The sequence below is a fragment of the Hyla sarda genome, chromosome 10, assembly GCF_029499605.1.
Source record: "Hyla sarda isolate aHylSar1 chromosome 10, aHylSar1.hap1, whole genome shotgun sequence".
Taxonomy (NCBI): Eukaryota; Metazoa; Chordata; class Amphibia; order Anura; family Hylidae; genus Hyla; species Hyla sarda.
Window position 1 is genome coordinate 131,122,917 of NC_079198.1, and position 23,123 is coordinate 131,146,039.

General features: G+C 41.6%; 1 protein-coding gene across 1 annotated transcript; it reads left to right on the forward strand.

Annotated features, from left to right (window-relative positions):
• The first annotated feature begins 533 nt into the window (after window positions 1-533).
• On the forward strand, window positions 534-12,271 carry LOC130293596 (indolethylamine N-methyltransferase-like). The gene is made up of 3 exons (XM_056542463.1): window positions 534-785; window positions 878-1,085; window positions 11,745-12,271. Exons 2-3 carry the CDS (start codon window positions 922-924, stop codon window positions 12,166-12,168), a joined length of 588 nt encoding a protein of 195 aa, XP_056398438.1. The 5' UTR covers window positions 534-785; window positions 878-921; the 3' UTR covers window positions 12,169-12,271.
• The last annotated feature ends 10,852 nt before the right edge of the window (window positions 12,272-23,123 follow it).

Genomic DNA, 23,123 nt, shown 5'->3' on the forward strand with positions numbered 1-23,123 from the left:
TTCTGGCACCAGTTGATTTAAAAAAAAAAAATTCCACCGGAGTACCCATTTAAGGATAATAAAGGGTGGTAGGGGACTCAAGTATCAGGGAGGCAGACAAGGCAATCTGTCACAAAGACTGGGATCATGAAACAGTGTGTTGTCTGCCTAGCGATGGAGTTCGGCACATCGCAGTTCGGGTTGACAGGTTGCTGGATGGTGCTGGAGAAGACCCAGCAGTCATGGTACATATTGGCACCAATGACAAAGTAAGAGGTAGATGGAGTGTCCTTAAAAATGATTTCAGGATCTTAGGCAGCAAGCTTAATGTTATTCTTTTATCGCTGTCACAATATTTTGAATCCACATGTGGTTATGTCAGTAGGTAAGTATCTTGGTATAGGATTATGTGGGGTTATGCTTGAGAGTAAATGTTTCTAGCCCATCGATTTTAGGCCCCCCCCCCCTCGTTAGGCATAATTATCATGCGGCATGTAGGTCACAATTCAAGCTGCTTTGTTCACTATATAGGGCGTCTCCCTCTGCACGCTATGCTTGGATGCTATAACTACAAGTGTTAAGGCTATTGTACTGTAGCCTGTATTTGTGGGAGGAATAACTGTCCCTTTAATAACAATTGGGACCTCACCCACCAGTAACATCCTCAAAGCGTGCCCCACCCTACCGACCCTTGTTTTTCATTTTCATTCTCTCATCCTTACCATCCCAAAGGGTATGCCCCCTTTAGGCATATTTACCCTGCGGCAGCTGGGGCACAATTCAAGCTGCTTTGCTCCATATATAGGGTAAGTCTCACTTTTGTTTACTGTGCTTCGTTGCCATGACCACATATAATAGTTTATCACATGTGATGTTTAAATAACATTTTTCTCTACAGGTCATATTAGAGGAGATGTCCTGATTGACCTCAGCGCTGGTTCCATGATTCCCCATCTATATTCGGCCTGTGAGTTTTTTAAACACATCATAATACTAAAGGTCCAAGACAGATGCATCATGGAGCTGAAGAGATGGCTGGACACACGTACAGGAGCATTCGATTGGGGACATATCACAAAAATTCATGTAGAGATAGAAGGAAAGAGGTAAATCAGTTGTCCATATTATAGGGGAAACCAATGATCATTGTTATTACTGTATGAAACATAAAAAGCAAATCTAGGAAATTTTTAGGCAGCACATCTTCAACTTACATTACTTTTCCAGTGCTAGAATATTCAAGAAAAAAGGAATTTGACCTGATATCCTAACCTCATATCCCGTCCTTATATTATGACCTCATATCACATGATCATAACGCATCCGCTCATATCCCATACTCTCATATTCCGACCTCATATCCTGTCCTCATAATTCGTCATCACATCCTGAACTCATATGCCATCCTCATATTCCAACCTCATATCCCATCCTCATACCTTTTCCACATTCCTGACCTCATATCCCATCCTCAAATCCTGTCCACATGTCCTGACCTCATATTTCTTCCCTTGCACTAACTATTCTCTGCAACTTCCGGACAGGATGTTTAATCCCTTCCCTCCCAAGGACATATGCGTACATCCTGGGAACGGGGGAGCAGCTATGGAGCGGAATTGTGACGTCATCCCGCTCTGTACAGCCCAGCCCCCAGCTGGAATCAACAACCAGGGGCCGCAGCTAGTAGCCTGCAGAGGCAATCGCTGTTGTGAGGCTATTAACCCTTTAGATCCCGCAATCCAAGCTGATCGCGGGACCTAAAGCCGGCAACTGAATGTTGCCGGCAGGTTGCTATGGGTGATCAGGACCACCACGGGACAATTGTACAGTCCCGCTCACCTTTACTGATAGCCGGAGGGTCCCTACCTTCCTCTGTGCCGTCAGATCTTCAATCTGTGGCTCTAGCCAGGCTAGAGCAACAGACCGCCGATAACACTGATTAACGCTGTGTAATAACACAGCATTAATTACTGTGTTAGGAATCAAAATATTCCATGTTATAGTCCTCTATGGACAAAAAAAAAAAAAGTAAGAACTGTGTATAAACCCTTCTCCTAATAAAAGTTTAAACCACCCCCTTTTTCCCATTTTATAAATAAAATAATGTAAAAAAAAATTAAGTAAACATTTGTGGTATCGCCATCTGCCTAAATGTCTGAATTATTAAAATATAATATTAATGAATCCACACGTTTAAATGGAATAAACGTAAAAAAAATACCAAAGTCCGGAATTGAACATTTTTGGTCACTTCATATAGCAGAAAAAAAAAATCCATAAAAAGTGATCAAAAAGTCCATTAGAAACAAAAACATTACCAAAAAAACTAAAGATCATGGTGCAAAATAATGAGCCCTCTTATACCCTCGTATGCAGAAAAATAAAAAAAGTTATAGGGGTCAGAGGATGACAATTTTAAACCTACAAATTTTCTTACAAAAAGTTATATATTTTTCGCTAGAAAAATAAAACATACCTATATAAATTGGGTATAGTTGGAATTGTATGGACCGACAGAATAAAGAAAATATTTACTGAAAAGTGCACTACATAAAAATTGCATAATTGCTTTTTTTCAATTTTGCCCCACAAACAATTTTTTTGGCTTCACGATACATTTTGTGGTAAAATGAGTGACGTCATTACAAAGTACAACAAGACCCGCAAACATAAAGCCCTATAGATGAAAAATTGATGAAAAATTTGAAGAGTTATTGGAAAAGATGAGGAGGAAAAAATGAAAATGCAAAAAACTAAATATCGCTGTGTCGTTAAGGGGTTAAAAGTCCTGGGCAATCTCTGCAGCCTGTGAGTAACGGAATAAGGTGATTTAACAGAAGTTCCGAAGACTTGCTTGGATATTTAGAGAAAAACCCCAACCCGTGCCTAAGAGGGTGGTTAGTGTTTATTTTAACTATTTTTTACTATTTGTTTTCTTCAAATCAACTGGTGCCAGAAAGTTAAACGGATTTGTAAATTACTTCTATTTAAAAATCTGAATCCTTCCAGCTGCTGTATGCTCCACAGGAAGTTGTAAAGTTCTTTCCAGTCTGACCACAGTGCTCTCTGCTGACACCTCTGTCCATGTCAAGAACTGTCAGGGTACAAGCAAATCCCTACAGCAAACCTCTCCTACTCTGGACAGTTGCTGACATGGACTGAAGTGTCAGCAGAGAGCACTGTGGTCAGACTGGAAAGAACTACACAACCTCCTCTGTAGTATACAGCAGCTGATAAGATTTTTAAATAGAAGTACAAATCTGTATAACTTTCTGGCACCAGTTGATTTTAAAGAAAATTGTTTTCCACTCGAGTCCCCCCATAAGGAGACACAACTCTATTATTTTTCCACCTATAGACCCATAAGGGGACTTTATTTTTTTGCCTGACTAATTTTACTTTGCATTGACAGCTTTCATTTACTAAAAAAATGTACGGCGAAAGCAAAAAATTATAATTTCTGGCGGTGGGGATGTATTGAAAAGTAGAACAGCAACAGCAATTTTTCAACTTTTGGAAGGTTTTGTTTTTACGCAGTACCCTTTTTGCTGAAAATGACATGCTTAATTTGTTCTGTGGGTAGATTAAAACAATACCTAATTTTAATGCCTTTACATTTTTTAAGGGTACTGTAGCGCATTTTTCAAATTTTTCTGCCCTCATAAGTGCATACCGCATACGTACATCTAAGTAGTGTACTATTTTGTACCTGTTGATCTGTCAAGGGCCTACATACAAAAGTGATCACCGGCTGGTGTTTTACAAAATTACAGAGTTTTTAGGCTCATTGTAGCGCATTTTTCTGCCCTCATCAGTGCATACAGCATACCTACATCTAAGTAGTGTACTATTAAACCTGTTAATCTGTCAAGAGCCTAGATAGTGTGAAAGTCCAGGCAAAAATACTCACTGGCTGGTGGTGTATTCAGATACTTTTTTAAGTGTACTGTAGGGCATTTTTCTGCCCTCATAAGTGCATACCACATACATACATCTAAATAGTGTACTATTTTGTTCTTGTTATTCTGTCAAGGGCCTAGATACTGTGAAAGGACAGCCAATAGTACACAACTGCTGCTGTTCTTGAAAAATACTGTTTTAAGCTTAGTGAAGCGTATTGTACTCCCCTCATATGTAATAAGTATGTCAGGCAGAGTATTGCCAAGAAGTGCACAGGGGAGTGGCCTAAATTCATCAGGCGCAGGCAGAGGTTGCAGCAGAGTAGCGGTGTGTGGCAGCCAGAGTCGCAGTGAGAAGTTTGAGCTCCCAGTGTCAGCTAGCAGTCGTGTCTCAACCAGAAACCCAGCAGCCGTGATTGATCGGTTCACTCGGTCATCCACTTCATCCCAAGGGACATCCGACACCCCCAGTCAACAGTTGGTGGGTTTCTCAGAGTTGGCATGGCCCTCATGCTGCTGCTGCCACCTCCAGGCTCTTTCATTGTGCTGCTCTGTGGTCTCCTCATGATAATGCTACCATCTCCAGGCTCTGTCATTGTGCTGCCATATGGTCTCCTTATGCTGATGCTGCCACCTCCAGGCTCTGTCATTGTGCCGCCATATGGTCTCCTTATGCTGATGCTGCCACCTCCAGGCTCTGTCATTGTGCCGCCATATGGTCTACATATGCTGATGCTGCCACCTCCAGGCTCTATAATTGTGCTGCTCTATGGTCTCCTCATGCTGATGCTACCACCTCCAGGCTCTCTTATTGTGCTGCCATGGATACTGCAAAACATAATTAAGGTGATGGTCCCCAGTTTCAGAAATTCCTTGCATTAGAGTCACTTTCAGGACTCCTGATGCCTCCTCCAGGCTGTGCCATTCAGCCACTATATGGTATTCTCATGCTTCAGCCACCTCCAGGCTGTGTTATTCAGACAATATATGATCTCCTCATGCTTCAGCCACATCCAAACTGTGGCATTCAGCCACTATATGGTCTCCTCATACTTCAGCCACCTCTAGGCTGTGCCATTCAGACACTATATGGTCTCCCGATGCTACCACAAACTCCAGGCTGTGTCATTCAGCCACTATATGGTCTCCTCATACTGATGCCACCCCCAGGCTCTGTCATTGTGCTGCCATGTGACATATGACTCCTTGTTAGATTTGGTCCTTTGTACACACTCGCTGGGGTCCGGGACACTAAAACTTGGGAGTTAAAAGTTCAATTTCAAAATACTCAAATTCAATTTAAAAATCTTAAATTTCTATTTAAAATTCTTAAATTTCAATGGTCTCCTTTTGCCAACTCCAGGTTGTGCCATTCAGAGACTACATGGTCTCCTCATGCTTCAGCCACCTCCAGGCTGTGTCATACAGACACTATATGGTCTCCATATATTGACTGTGTATTGTAGGAAACATGTGGGTATCCTTGAGTCACTCTCCCAGCATTATTGCCATGTTGATACCAGACCAGTAATAAAAGGAATATTGCCAAGGACTAGCAGAAACAGGGAACTGTGGATACTGACCACCGGCTGTTGGAATTGACTGACTATCCCAGGTGATAGATTTACCATTTTGAAGTTCCTCACTTCCAGTAGGCTTCAAGTCTTTCATTCTTTGTTGTGGTTCTTCAGTTGCAGAATTAAGTTGTATCATGTTTTCCTGTTCCCCCGATGAACTAATGTCACTGGAACACACAATACTCATCTTGTCATCTAATGAAGGATCCTTTTCTTCAGAGAACGTATGTATCATTTTATTATTTTGAATGTCAGGCGGTATTCTGACAATTTCTGATTATAAAGGAATTTTGGAATCTGGGACACAGGTAAAAATAAGTATTTTTAAGCATACTGTAGCACATTTTTCTGCTCTCCTTAGTGCATATCACATACCTACATCTAAGAAGTGTACTATTTTGTACCTGTTAATCTGTCAAGGGTCTATATACTGTGAAAGGACAGCCAATAGTACACACCTGCTGCTGTTCTAGACAAATACTGTTTTAAGCGAAGTGAAGCGTATTGTACTCCCCTCATATATGTAATGAGTATGTCAGGAAGAGTAATGAAATTTCAATTTCAAAATTCTTAATTTCAATTTCAAAATCTTACATTTAAAAATCATAAATTTCAATGGTCTCCTCATGCTGCTGCCAACTCTAGGTTGTGCCATTCAGACATTATATGGTTTACTGATGCTGCTGGGACTGGGTCTGGGAATAAAAATGTTGTTATGGTAGCACTAGCTACCCAAAATCTTCAATTTAAATTTCAGAATTAACCTTTAATCTTAGGGATTTTAAAGCCCTAGTGTCTACTCATGCTGCTGCAAACTTCTGGCTGTACCATTCAGGCAATGGGCCTCATTTACTAAGAGTTTCGGGTTTTAAATAGTGGGAAAAGTTGTTTCAGACATGCAGGATTCCACTCTATTCACTATTGGGAAAAGTCGGGAACATTTTCTGACCAGCTTTTTCTAGGTCGATATTTCCAGCCATTTACCCACAGGATTTTCTGTGAATTCCATAGTAAATTGGTCGGTTTGTGAAACCACACCCCTTTTGCGACAGACCACACCCATTTTACGACAGACCACACCCCTTTTTGGGTTTGTCTGATTTTTCAGGCGCACACTGGCGCACACTGGGGCAGACATGTCTCAGACATGTCTCAGACAAAATAACCAGACAAAAACTGGTCGGTTTCAGCTTAATAAATGAGGCCCAATATATGGTTTACTGATGCTGCTGGACCTGGACCTAAAAATATTTTATGGTAGCACTAGCTACCCTAAATCTTCAATTTAATTTTTTTAAGGGGTTGTGAAGCCCTGGTGTCTACTCATGCTGCTGACAACTCCAGGCTGTGCCATTCAGCCATTATATGGTCTCCTTATCCTTCAGCCAACTCTGGGCTGTGTCATTCAGGCAATATATGGTTTACTGATGCTGCTGGGCTTGGGTCTGGGAATAAAAATTTTGTTATGGTAGCACTTGCTACCCAAAATCTTCAGTTTAAATTTCAAAATTCCTCTTTTAATCTTAGTAATTGGGAAGCATTAGTGTCTACTCATGCTGCTGCCAACTCCAGGCTGTGCCATTCAGACACTGTATGGTCTCCTCATGCTTCAGCCACCTCCAGGCTGTGTCATTCAGGCAATATATGGTTTACTGATGCTGCTGGAACCTGGGTCTGGGAATAAAAATGTTGCTATTGTAGCACTAGCTACCCAAAATCTTCAGTTTAAATTTCAGAATTCATCTTTTAATCTTAGGGATTGTGAAGCCCTAGTGTCTATTCATGCTTCTTCCAACTCCAGGATGTGCCATTCAGACATTATATGGTTTACTGATACTGCTGGGCCTGGGCCTGGACCTAAAAAATGTTTATGGCAGCACTAGCTACCCTAAATCTTCAATTTAAATTTCAAAAGTCGTCTTTTTTTTAAATTGTTTGTTAAGCCCTGGTGTCTACTCATGCTGCTGCCAACTCCAGGCTGTGCCATTCAGACATTATATGGTCTCCTCATGCTTCAGCCAACTCCAGGCTGTGTCATTCAGCAAATATATGATTTATTAATGCTGCTGGGCCTGGGTCTGGGAATAAATGTTTATGGTATCACTAGTTACCTAAAATCTTCAGTTTAGATTTCAGAATTCATCTTTTATTCTTAGGGATTGTAAAGCCCTAGTGTATACTCATGCTTCTGCCAACTCCAGGCTGTGCCATTCAGCCACTATATGATCTCCTCATGCTTCAGCCAACTCCAAGCTGTGTCATTCAGGCAATCTTTGGTTTACTGATGCTGATGGGGCTGGGTCTGGGAATAAACATTTTGTTATGGAAGCACTAGCTACCCAAAATCTTAAATTTAGATTTCAGAATTCATCTTTTAATCTTAGGGATTGTGAAGCCCTAGTGTCTACTCATGCTGCTGCCAACTCCTGGCTGTACCATTAAGACACTAAATGGCCTTCTCCTTCTTCAGCCAACTCCAGGCTGTGCCATTCAGCTAATATATGGTTTACTGATGCTGCTGGGCCTGGGCCTGGGCCTGGACCTAAACAAATTTTATGGTAGCACTAGCTACCCTAAATCTTCAATTTAAATTTCAAAATTCATCTTTTAATCCTAGGGATTGTGAAGACCTAGTGTCTACTCATGCTGCTGCCAACTCCATGCTGTGTCATTCAGCCACTATATGGTTTCCTCATGCTGCCAACACCTCCACGCTGTGTCATTCAGCCACTATATAGTCTTCTCATGCTGCCAACACCTCCCACGCTGTGTCATTCAGCCACTATATGGTGTCCTCATGCTGCCAACACCTCCACGCTGTGTCATTCAGTCACTATATGGTCTCCTCATACTGTTGCCACCTCCAGGCTCTGTCATTGTGCAGCTCTGCGTCAATGATTCTAAAAGCAATGCCTGTAATCTGCATGTCATACTTAATAACAGTATTATTTCACTACCCCAGCACACTCCATATGCGTGTTAGAACACAGCAAAGTGTTATACACCCCTATTGAGGCTCTCTCTGGGCCATAAATAGCCATTTAAATATAGATTTGCTGCAAATAAATTTGGATCGAACCAAATTTTTCAAAAAATTCGGCAAATCACTCAAATCAAATTTTTCAAAAGTCTGCTCATCTCTAATATAAATGATTGATATCACCAAAAAAAAAATTTATATATATATATATATATATATATATATATATATATACCATGCATTTTTTTTAAAGTTCACACTATGCAGAGTATCTGTGCAGAATAATAAACATTTTATTTTAATAGTGACGACAATTCTGGAATATCACATTTATTTATAATCTCATTTATTATTTTGTGCTATCGAATATTTGAAAGGCACAGTAATATTTCAGGAGTGAAATGAGCTTTATTGGATGAACAGAACATGCGCAATCTGCATTAAAACTAAAGGAGACAGGTGCATAAATTTGGGAACCCCAACAGAAATATCCGATCAATATTTAGTTAAGCCTCCTATATCAGAAAAAAAAACTGCCTCTAGACACTTCCTATAGCCTGTAGTGAAGCCTGGATTCTGAATGAAGGTATTTTGGACCATTTCAGTCCTTCCTCCTCCAGTTCAGTAAGGTTTAATGGTAGCTGAGTATTGACAGCCCGGTTCACATCACACCACAAATTGTCAATGATATTCAGGTCTGTGGATTGGGGTGACCATTCAGGAACACTTTTTCCCCTGCATAAATGCCAGAGTAGATTTTGTGCCGTGTTTTGGGTCATTGTCTTGTTGAAATATCCAGCCCAGTTGTAATTTTAACTTTGTGGCTGATTCCGCTCCATTGTTCTCAAGCATCTGCTGATATTGTGTGGAATTCATGTGACCCTCAACTTTAACAAGACTTCCAGTACCAACACTGGCCACACAGCCCCACCGTATTATATAACCTCCACCAAATTTAACTGTGGGTAGCAAGTGTTTGGAACTCTATGTTCTTTTAACGCCATGCATAAAGCCTCTTGTTATGACCAAAAAACTGAAACTTTTTTTATGAGTCCTCAACACCTTCTTCCAAAATGAAGCTAACTTGTTCAAATGTGTGTAAGCACACCTCAAGTGACTCTTTTTGTGGCATGTATGCAGAAAAGGCTTAGTCTGCAACCCTCTTCCATACAGCCTCTCCATGTGTAAAGTGCTCTGAATTGTTGAACAAAGCACAGTGACACCATCTGCAGCAAGATGATGTTGTAGGTCTTCGGAGGTGGTCTGTAGAGGTGGTCTGTAGAGGTGGTCTGTGGACTGTTTTTGACTGTTCTCACAAACCTCGCCTTTGTCTCTCTGATGTTTTACTTGGTCTTCCACTTCTGGCCTTAACAAGAACTTTGTCTGTGGTTTCCATTTCCTCACTATGTTCCACATAGTGGACACTGACAGTCTAAATCTCTGCAATAGCTTTTTGTATCCTTCCACTAAACCAAAATGTTGAACAATCTTTGTTTTAAGGTAATTTGAGAGTTGTTTTTAGGCCCTATGGTGCCACTCTTCACAGAAGGGAACAACAACTTGCAATTGACCACCTTAAATACCATTTATCATTATTGGATATGCCAGTCTATGAGTTTCAAGGCTTAAAGGGGTACTCCACACCTAGACTTGTTATCAACTATGCAGCGACCGGACCCCCGCAATCTCCGGGCTGGTGCTGCGGCGATACGGACATGGAAGCCTGGGGCTTACGTGATCGTGACATTATGCCACGCCCCCACGTCCATATGTAGGGGGTAACATATCCAGGTGCAAGCAAAAAGACCTTTGATGTCCTGGCGCTGCTCATTAGGTCCTCAGAATAAGAGAAGGAAGGCTAGTAATAGACTTCAAACAAAACTTTATTTCTAAATAATAAAAATAATAAAAGTGTGGATGATGCGTTTCGAGGGGGGCTCCCCTCTTCCTCAGATCAAGGAAGAGGGGAGCCCCCCTCGAAATGCTTCATCCACACTTTTATTATTTTTATAATTTAGAAATAAAGTTTTGTTTGAAGTCTATTTCTAGCCTTCCTTCTCTTATTCTGATGACCTAACGAGCAGCGCCAGGACATCAAAGGTCTTTTTGCTTGCATCTGGATATACTCGTCTGGACAAGCCTATACTTGTTTCCTGGGACCTCCCGGCACAGTAGCTCTGTGAGTACCCCATTCACGGGGTAATATGCGCTTATTTTAATATAATTGACCTGTGAATTCCCCCCACATTATTTGTCTCTCCATATTTAAAGGGTAATATGCAAGGCACCGTTTTTGGTTCTTTTCTTTTTTTCTCTCACATCTATAGGGGATAACATGTCTAGGTATAGAGTACCCCTTTAATAAGCCACCAAACCAATTGTGTGTCCAGTGAATCAGAGGTAGATAGTTACATGTATTCAAATAAACAATATGACAAAGAGCCCAAACTTTTGTTTTGATGCATATTGCACATTTTCTGCTGATCCAATTAACCTCATTTCACTACTAAAATGTTTCTGTGTTTTTCAGATATTAGAGGGCTCAAAATTAAATAGATCCGAGACTATGAGGAGCTGGAGAGCCCGACACTGCTGTCCGTGATTAGCCCACTCTGGCATATGAGACACCAGCACTAACACCTGGGGGAGTATCCCGGGGATGCACTTCCAAAAGAGACAAGCAAAGGCACACAGTTCAAGAAAAAGTGGATGCACTCACCGGGATATTCTGCTCTCAGGAATCTTTATTCAATCTTTATAAAATAGTACAGCGGGTAGACGCAAAGGTGCAGCCTCGCAGCGACAGACTGTTTCCTGCGCTCCAAGCGTCCTTCCTCGGGCTGCCAAAGGCAGCCCGATGAAGAGCACTTGGAGCGCAGGAAACAGTCTGTCACTGCGAGGCTGCTCCTCTGCGTCAACCTTCTGTACTATTTTATTGGAAATTGATTCCTGCCAGCAGAATATCTAGGTGAGTGCATCCACTTTTTTCTTGAACTGTATGTCAAAATTAAATAACTGTTCCAAACAACCAATTATTTATTTATAAATTATATATATATATATATATATATATATATATATAAAATTTATTACATTACATTATTACATTATTATTACATTACATTACAGACTGGCTCTGGGATCATTGCTACTCCTCAGTAGTTGTCAATGCCCAGCTCCTAAACACTCCTGAGCATCCCAGATGGCAATGGCGTACAGGGAACAATAGTCAAGGTCTAAGCATTTAGTTTTCTTGCTGCCCTATTGAGATTGAATAATCACTTTGTCCCTTTTTCCCATTTACTTCAGTGCCCAGATGCAGGACAAAGAAGGAAAAGTGAGAGAAGCCGCTCAACATGTCGCAAAATGTAACCTCGAGAAAGAAAATATAATGGATCCGATAGTCTTACCACCAGCAGATTGTATCATCAGCGTTGCGCTCCTAGAAACTATCAGCAAAGACCAAGATGATTACAGGAGATATCTCAGGAAGTTCTCACAGTTACTGAAACCTGGAGGACACCTCTTGCAAATTGGGCTCTTAGATATGACATATTACACGGTTGGGGAAGACAAGTTCCCTACTTTCCCTTATAATGAGGAATTTTTCAGGAAAGCTCTAGTTGGAGAAGGATTTGCTATTGATATCTGTGTGAGTAAGAAGGCAACAGGTATAAGTCCCCTCATTGACCATAAGGGTGTCATATTCATTTCAGCTCACAAGGAAAAATAGGTCCAGAGTTTACCTTTTTTTTTGCCTACAAGATTTGTTGACAATCCTGTTTTTGTGTCTAGTGCATTATGTACGGATATGGTAATGTGGAAGATAAAAGCAACGTGAAACCGCTGGACCATATTAAAAATAATAATTATTAAATTATTACAAGATTACAATATCGCACTGTCATTTATTTTGCTGGCATTGCGCACCATCGGATAACAGCACTGTTCTTTATAGTGTAAAATGTCCATAGTGACGTGTTTCATCCAATCCAGAGATAATAGACATCTTCGTCATATGGTCTTCTTATCTTGGTTCCATATTGGCAAGGCGTGGTGAGGGGCCCCATTGTTCTGTAAGTAAAACTTGGAAGAAGTGCATTTCGTAAGAGTAGCCAAAAGTTCATGGCAAAGAAAAATGTAATTCTTTAATTGTACTTTAAGCATCACTTGATATTAAACTCGGACAAGATTGTAGAAATGTATTGATTTATTTAACAATTCTCGCCATGATAATTGTATGATCACACATATATTGATTTTATTATCACACACATATTGATTGTTTTGTATTCCCCTTCTAACTAGCATCCTACCTATCCAGAACTGACCCCTTAGACAGATTGTAAGGCACAGAGTATACAGATAAGCTGCATAGACTGTGGGATGCTAAGCACCCATTCCTCTCTGCCTATGAGTGGTCACTTCCTCTAACAATCACAAAGCTTTATTGATAGCACACACACACACGCGCACATACATATATACATATATATATATATATATATATATATATATATATATACTCTATCTAAATAGATGACGACAGCGGCCAGAGAATCACCACAACACAGGTCCAGGATAGGTCACTGTACTTTCAGAGCCTTACTCTATGTGGGTTCCCACGCACTGGATGACAAACTTCTTGGTATATGCAATACCCAAACTGCTATGGTGCAACTGTGGGACCCTCTTTCAGAGGTGATGTCCTCCACCTGGCTCTCAGAATAGCTGGAGGGTCTGCAGGAAAGTCAGCTAGTTGAGCTAGACTATCAGACGGTCATCTCTAAGGCTGTGTTCACATCATGATTTATCAAATACAGTGACCCCCCGACCTACGATGGCCCCGACATATGATGAAATCGACATACGATGGCCTCTCAGAGGCCATCGCATGTCGATGTCAGCATCGACATACGATGCTTTTTTATGTCAGGGCCATCGCATTAAGTGCTATCCGGCAGCGCCAAATGCTTAAGCTGCTGCCGGATAGCAGCTTTATGTTCCCCGTGTGGTGCGGTAAGTATTACTTACCCCTCCACGATCCTCCGGGGTGCCCTCCGGGTCCAGCGCTTGTCTTCCGGTGTCTTCTCGGCCCTCTCCGATGACGTCAATACGCTGCTGCGCACGTCATCCAATAGGAATGGCGTACGCAGCGGCGTAATGACGTCGCTACGCAGGCCCAGTAAGGCCTTGCGGAAGACAGAAGAGGACCGGAGAAGACAGCAGAGGACCGGAGAAGACAGCAGAGGACCGGAGAAGACAGCAGAGGACCGGAGAAGACAGCGGAGAGCCCAGCGGAGGCCGGGGTCACCATCTCGAGCGGCGGGGACACCATCTCGAGCGGCGGGGACAGGTGAGTACAGCTTCCTATACTTTACATTGCACAAATCCCTCAACATACGATGGATTCGACAAATAATGGCTCGTTTGGAACGAATTACCATCGTATGTTGAGGGACCACTGTATGTGTATGTTAGAAACGTATATATAAAACGGATGTAAAAACGCACATCCAATTTTCAATGTTTATACGTTTAAAAAAATATATACGTACCACATGTTCAATACATTGCATACATTTTTTATGTAATTAATGTATACGTGAAAATATGATAACTGAGCTTCCGGGCATTTCACGTCTTCTGAAACCCCTTCTGCGCATGTGTAGAAGATATGGTGTATACATTCTACGTAGGTACACACACAAAAAAAAACACTTATATAATACAAGTCAATGTGATATTTCACAGATACATCACAAGTACGTTACTCAAAAAGGACAAAATATCCTGGTGGACTCTGATTATCTGTACCACATAAATATCATATATGTTGATTTAAAGGCCATAAAAAGACAAACATAGTTAATAAATCTCTAATAATAATAAATTGATACGTTTAACGGTCCTATTCTTTATTTTTAAGAATTTGAAAAACATATACATTTTGCGTACGGACAAATCGTAATGTGAACACAGCCTAAGGCTGTGATGTCATCTCTGAGGTTTTGATGTAATCTCTAAGGCTGTGATGTCATCTGTAAGGGAGTGGCTATATATCGCTACTGACGGGTTGCACAAATGCTACCCCGATATTTAATATGGAAAACAGGGAGATGCCATGTGATATGATAGATGGTGGCTGTAACAGTCTAGGCATTTGTCCAAATGTTTTTGTGCCCCCAGATGTGCCCATCCTGCATAGACAGATGAGAATGACCGGATGTGTAACACTCAGTTGTACCGTAATATGGTATGGGTTCAAAAGTGGCTGGGAAATCATGGTAAGATGATTCCTATGGTCCTAAAGCAGGGACTCTATTACATATGTAATAACAGGGCCTACTCATGGCTTCCTATTGAAGCATTGGGTAACTGTATTATAGGAAGAGTTTTACCCCAATCAAATATTTCATCAATTAAAACGTTTTTTAGGGGAAACAAACATAAGTGAGAGTTGTTTTCAGCTGCAGAAAAAGCCTGGACATGGTTCCCTTCTTGGAGAGGTGGGGAAATGAATTAACAAATCATTTAAATACATACACTAGTATTATGGATGGAATTATCAACAAAACCACAAGTATTTTCTTCGTTTCACCTTTCACCAGTGCATAGAGATATAAAGCACGCACAAAAAAAAAAAACAGGTAGGATAGTACATGCATTTTGATTCTGTCAATCCTCTTACTCCCCAGAGGCCTCACCCTTTTGATGCTGTTCAGGGTCGTACCTATAGAGTTGCCAGAGATAGCAGTTGTACAGGGAACATAAAGCACATCTGCCCCATTAGAGAGCAGTACAATAATTGGCATGTAGGGCCCTGTTGAAGATTTTGCAATGGGGCCCCGAAACTACACTGCTCAAAAAAATAAAGGGAACACTAAGATAACACCACACTTGAGGCTGATCCAACTTTATGTAATGTCCTTAAAACAAGTCACAATGAGGCTCAGTAGTGTGTGTGGCCTCCACGTGCCCGTATGACCTCCCTACAACACCTGGGCTTGCTCCTGATGAGGTGGTGGATGGTCTCCTGAGGGATGTCCTCCCAGACCTGGACTAAAGCATCCCCCAACTCCTGGACAGTCTGTGGTGGATGGAGCGAGACATGATGTCCCAGATGTGCTCAATCTGATTCAGGTCTGGGGAACGGGCGGCCAGTCCATAGCATCAATGCCTTTTTCTTGCAGGAACTGCTGACACACTCCAGCCACATGAGGTCTAGCATTGTCTTGCATTAGGAGGAACCCAAGGCCAACCTCACCAGCATATGGTCTCACAAGGGATCTGAGGATAATGTCTCGGTACCTAATGGCAGTCAGGCTACCTCTGGCAAGCACATGGAGGGCTGTGCGGCCCCCCAAAGAAATGCCCCCCCCCCCACACCATTACTGACCCACCGCCAAACCGGTCATGCTGAAGGATGTTGCAGGAAACAGAACGTTCTCCATGGCATCTCCAGACTTTGTCATGTCTGTCACGTGTGCCCAGTGTGAACCTGCTTTCATCTGTGAAGAGCACAGGGCACCAGTTGTGAATTTGTCAATCTTGGTTTTCTCTGGCAAATGCAAAACGTCCTTCATGATGTTAGGCTGTAAGCACAACCCCCACCTGTGGATGTCGGGCCCTCATGCTACCCTCAGGGAGTCTGTTTCTGATCACTTGAGTGGACACATGCACATTTGTGGCCTGCTGGAGGTCATTTTGCCGGGCTCTGGCAGTGCTCCTCCTTGCACAGAGGCGGAGGTAGCGGTCCTGCTGCTGGGTTGTTGTCCAGTTCCACCTGTTTTTTTATTATTTGCACAACAGCATGTGAAATTGATTGTGATTCAGTGTTGCTTCCTGAGTGGGCAGTGTGATTTCACAGAAGTGTCATTGACTTGGAGTTACATTGTGTTAAGTGTTCCTTTTATTTTTTTGAGCAGTGTACAAGGTGGGTGTAGACAGTAGCACCTGGTATGGGCCGTCAAATCGGGGCTCTAAATGTCTCCTATGGTGGCTGCTAACAAGAGATCATAAACATACTATACAACAGTAACCCTATCTGGTGCTTGCCACCTATCTAGGACTTGTTTCATGACATGGCCAAATTCAGATGGTGAAGAGACCATTTGCTGTGGCAACCTTGTCCAAGCATAAGTGAAGGCGAAAAAATACTGGGATTCCTAATGCACAGGTAGACAAAAGAAGGCATTGACCAAGTCAATCACACTGAACCATGAAGTGGCTGTAGAAATTTTACCTAAAATAGTGTGAGAATTGGGCACAAGTGGACCATACTTCTGAATAATTATATTCATAGCTCGCAGATCATCGACCAAGCGAAACTGACAGCCCTTCCTTGTTTACCCACAGGATACAAAGGTGTATTTACAGGTGAGCGGTACATGTTCTTCAGTGTAGCAGAGTCAGGTGCTTGCATTACAAAGAAACATATATGTTCTCTAGACACATGAGAAACAGAACACTAGTAATTCACAATAAACGATGATTAGAAAAATAATAAATAGAAAAATGCACATTTACACTGTGTATACTTCACAAAGTCACATGCACAGGATAAGCCTGACAATTATAAGAGGGCTGCACTAGCCCATAACATAAGTAGACAAGACCTATAATAAACCTCATACCCCAGCACATGTAGCCTGCAGATAGGCTGTAGACACTGTCGTCTGCACAGTGTTAAAAAAATAGACAGCGTATATAAATCAAAATTCAGCAGATTCAAGTGCTTGCTGGGCTAAAAGACATACTAATCATCAACAGTATGTGAGATAGAAAACTATTATGCAACAGTTGCATAATAATTAAAAGTGAATTAACTCTTTCCTAATAAAAGTTTGTGTAATACTCACGTTTCAGAAGGCAGGAACACTGGTGGATGTAAATCTGCTGGACCTGTGTGGCAGATGACTCAGACCGTACAAGGGAGCAGAGTCTAAGGTAACGCTGGTTTTCACCAGATCCTGCCGCAAAGCGGGATGGACTTGCAGCGGCAGGCGTCACCCAGGTCGCTACCTTTAGCACGGCACGTCCACACAGGCGGCTGAGGAGATGCGAGGCACAGGAGGGATAAGGCAGCTCGTAGTCTGGATAGCAGTAGGTCAGGGCAGGCGGCACAGTAGGGTAGTCAAGACGTAGCAGGAGTTCAATAGGCAGGCGGCAGAGGAGCAACGTCAAGTCACAAAGCAAGGGATCAGATACATGGCAAGGCAAAACTGAGGAATGCTTTCTCTAAGGCACAAGGCAACAAAGATCTGGCAGGGGAGTGAGGAGGGCAGAGGAGTTAATAAATGAGCCACAGGTGAATTACACTAATGAGCGTACTGGCCCTTTAAATCCTAAAGATCCGGCACGCGCGCCCTCGGTGACAGGGACACGCACATCAGAGCAGAGAGGCAAAGGCATAGGCAGGAGAATCACCCGGAGAGTGATAGACTGGGGCTCACATGCTGCGGGCGCGTTCCGTGATGCGAGTCCCAGCCCCATCGGCAGCCATAGGCGTGCGCAGCCTATTGCATTAGGGTGTGCACCCTAAGGCACAAACTCACGCTGCGCATGTGAGTATATTGTATATATATATATATATATATATATATATATATATATATATATACACACACAGTCAGTATAGTTCCCCCACATTAGGTGTGCAGTACGGTTCCCCCACATTTGGTGCAGTATAGTTCCCTCCACATTAGGTGCAGTATAGTTCCCCACATTAGTGGGAGTACATTTCCCCCACATTAGGTGCAGTATAGTTCCCCCACATTAGGTGTAGTACAGTTCCCCCACATTAGGTTGTAGTTCCCCACATTAGGTGCAGTATAGTTCCCCCACATTAGGTGCAATATAGTTCCTCCACATTAGGTGCAGTACAGTTTCCTCACATTAGGTGCAGTACAGTTCCCCCACATTAGGTTGTAGTTCCCCACATTAGGTACAGTATAGTTCCCCGACATTAGGTGTAGCACAGTTCCCCCACATTAGGTTGTAGTTCCCCACATTAGGTGCAGTATAGTTCCCCCACATTAGGTTGTAGTTCCCCCACATTAGGTGCAGTATAGTTCCCCCACATTAGGTTGTAGTTCCCCACATTAGGTGCAGTATAGTTCCCCCACATTAGGTGCAGTATAGTTCCTCCACATTAGGTGCAGTACAGTTTCCTCACATTAGGTGCAGTACAGTTCCCCCACATTAGGTGTAATACAGTTCCCCCACATTAGGTTGTAGTTCCTCACATTAGGTGCAGTATAGTTCCCCCACATTAGGTGCAGTACAGTTTCCTCACCTTAGGTGCAGTACAGTTCCCCCACATTATGTGCAGTACAGTCCCCCCCCCCCATTAGGTGCAGTACAGTTCCCCCACATTAGGTGCAGTACAGTTCCCCCACATTAGGTGTAGTACAGTTCCCCCACATTAGGTGCAGTACAGTTCCCCGACATTAGGTGCAGTATATTCCCCCCACATTAGATGCAGTATAGTTCCCCACATAAGGTACAGTATAGTTCCCCACATTAGGCACAGTATAGTTCCCCACATTAGGTGTAGTATAGTTCCCCCACATTAGGTGCAGTACAGTTCCCCCACATTAGGTTGGCAGTATAGTTTGCCCACATTAGGTGCAGTACATTCCCCCCACATTAGGTGCAGTATAGTTCCCCAACATTAGGTGCAGTATAGTTATAATTGTAGGGAGGAGGGCAAGTCTAGAATTTAACATGAGGCTTACGGGACTAATTCTACCCCTGATCTTATATTTGCCAAGGGGTTCAATGGGCGGAGCCAAAGCGTTGTCAAAATTAGGTTTTGCCTAGAGTGGCAAAAATCCATGCACCAGCCCTGACTAGAAGTCCCACTTGTGTGTATGTTTGCTGGTCGGTATTTATAGGGATGCATTTGATGTGGATGTGCAAAAAATGGTAAGTTGAATGGTAAAACTTATGTTTTTCTTTACTTGGCAAACAGAAGAACGTTTTCACTATAAGATGGTGGAACAGAGGGGGAATATTCCAAATAGAATTTTTTTTTGCACCAGATTGGTTGAAAAAGTGATGCGGCACCCTGCGCTCTAGGTCGGGCTAGAGCTGATTGTGGCCATCTGCAGTAGTTTAGCACTATGTCCCGCTAGCCAACAGAGCGCTGGGCGCTGCTATTCCATAGGCAATATTTGAATATCAGATACAGCATCTGTATAGGTATTTATAATTAAAAAATAATAATAAATAAAAAAAAAAATGGTGCACAATGGTGCATAAAAGGCAAAACTACACATCACTTTTCAACCAATCTGGCTCAAATTTTTTTTAATTTGGAATATTCCCCCTCTGTTCCACCATCTTATAGTGAAAGCGTTCTTCTGTTTGAAAAGTAAAGAAAAACATGAGTTTTACCATTTAACTTACCATTTTTTGCACATCCACATCGAATGCATCCATTATACATACACTGTACATCAGTCATACATCCATTATACATACACTGTACAGCAATCATACATTCATTATACATACACTGTACATCAGTCATACATCCATCATACATACACTGTACATCAGTCATACATTCATTATACATACACTGTACATCAGTCATACATTCATCATGCATACACTGTACAGCAATCATACATTCATTATACATACACTGTACATCAGTCATACATCCATTATACATACACTTTACATCAGTCATACATCCATTATACATACACTGTACAGCAATCATACATTACTTATACATACACTGTACAGCAGTCATACATCCATTATACATTCACTGTACATCAGTCATACATCCATTATACATACACTGTACAGCAGTCATACATTCATCCTACATACACTGTACATCAGTCATACATTCATCATACATACACTGTACAGCAATCATACATTCATCACACATACACTGTACATCAGTCATACATCCATTATACATACATTGTACATCAGTCATACAACCATTATACATACACTGTACATCAGTCATACATTCATCATACATACACTGTACAGCAATCATACATTCATCATACATACACTGTACAGCAATCATATATTCACCATACATACACTGTACATCAGTCATACATCCATTATACATACACTGTACAGCAATCATACATTCATTATACATACACTGTACAGCAATCATACATTCATTATACATACACTGTAAAGCAGTCATACATTCATTATACATACACTGTACATCAGTCATACATTGATTATACATACACTGTACATCAGTCATACATCCATTATACATACACTGTACATCAGTCATACATTCATTATACATACACTGTACAGCAATCATACATTCATTATACATACACTGTACATCAGTCATACATCCATCATACATACACTGTACATCAGTCATACATTCATTATACATACACTGTACATCAGTCATACATTCATCATGCATACACTGTACAGCAATCATACATTCATTATACATACACTGTACATCAGTCATACATCCATTATACATACACTTTACATCAGTCATACATCCATTATACATACACTGTACATCAGTCATACATTCATTGTGCATACACTGTACAGCAATCATACATTCATTATACATACACTGTACAGCAATCATACATTCATCATACATACACTGTACATCAGTCATACATTCATCATACATACACTGTACATCAGTCATACATTAATTATACATTCACTGTACATCAGTCATACATTCATCATGCATACACTGTACAGCAATCATACATCCATAATACATACACTGTACAGCAATCATACATTCATCATACATACACTGTACATCAGTCATACATTCATTATACATACACTGTACATCATTCATACATTTATCATGCATACACTGTACAGCAATCATACATCCATTATACATGCACTGTACAGCAATCATACATTCATCATACATACACTGTACATCAGTCATACATTCATTATACATACACTGTACATCAGTTACATCAGTCATACATTCATCGTGCATACACTGTACAGCAATCATAAATCCATTATACATACAATGTACAGCAATCATACATTCATCATACATACACTGTACAACAGTCATACATCCATTATACATACACTGTACAGCAGTCATACATTCATTATACATACACTGTACAGCAGTCATACATCCATTATACATACACTGTACAGCAATCATACATCCATTATACATACACTGTACAGCAATCATACATTCATCATGCATACACTGTACATCAGTCATACATCCATTATACATACACTTTACAGCAGTCATACATTCATTATACATACACTATACAGCAGTCATACATTCATTATACATACACTGTACAGCAGTCATACATCCATTATACATACACTGTACAGCAGTCATGCATCCATTATACATACACTGTACAGCAATCATACATTCATTATACATACACTGTACAGCAGTCATACATCCATTATACATACACTGTACAGCAATCAGACATCCATTATACATACACTGTACAGCAATCATACATTCATCATGCATACACTGTACATCAGTCATACATCCATTATACATACACTTTACAGCAGTCATACATTCATTATACATACACTATACAGCAGTCATACATCCATTATACATACACTGTACAGCAGTCATACATCCATTATACATACACTGTACAGCAGTCATGCATCCATTATACATACACTGTACAGCAATCATACATTCATTATACATACACTGTACAGCAGTCATACATCCATTATACATACACTGTACAGCAGTCATACATTCATTATACATACACTGTACAGCAGTCATACATCCATTATACATACACTGTACAGCAGTCATACATTCATTATACATACACTGTACAGCAGTCATACATCCATTATACATACACTGTACAGCAATCATACATTACTTATACATACACTGTACAGCAGTCATGCATCTATCATACACAGACACATATACTGTCCAGACATGCCTTTACAGATGCCTCTCCCTGCTTCCCCCTCACCCACCCCTCTCTTTACCTGTCCCGGGCGTCCCCTCGGTTCTTTGCACCACTCACCAGTCACCTGGCCTGCTTTCTGATGAGCCCATAGACGGCTGAGGATGGTGGCAGGTGCAGAAAGTGGTTGTGACACAGTGCGCACTCGCACAGGCTGTATCTGACTGTGACCGGCCACCGTAGTTTAGCACTGTGTCCCGCTACCCAACAGGGCGCTGGGGCGGGCGCTGCTATTCCGCTGGCGATATTTGAATGTGCGGTGTCTGTTGGGGGCACGAGTCACTCACCACCCCCTTCATTGACCAGTAAGAAGGTGACTGAGCGGGCAGGTTGGGTGACTGAGCGGGGGCCCCCTACGGGCTGCTCAGTGGCGGCCGCGGATTCCTCCCCCCCCTGCCCTAGGCTTGGTTAGGGTGTGCCCAGGCACACCCGGCACACCCCGTGCACACGCCTATGTCGGCAGCAGCAGGTAAGGGGACCAAGCACTTATGGCCATGGTGTGCGGCCGGAGCGCATAACGTAACAGTTTGAATCATTCCTGCTTTTCCTATTTTTTGAATAAAATAATGTAATAAAAAAAATAAAAAAAATATATGTGGTACTGCCGTGTGCGTAAATGTCCGAACTATTAAATTATAAGGTTAGCTAAACTGTACGGTCGATGGAT

Coding starts and splice junctions, on each gene's coding strand:
- LOC130293596 (XM_056542463.1), top strand. CDS start 922: ATGATTCCCCATCTATATTCGGCCTGTGAGTTTTTTAAACACATCATA. Junction 1,086..11,744: donor GTAGAGATAGAAGGAAAGAG/GTAAATCAGTTG, acceptor CATTTACTTCAG/TGCCCAGATGCAGGACAAAG.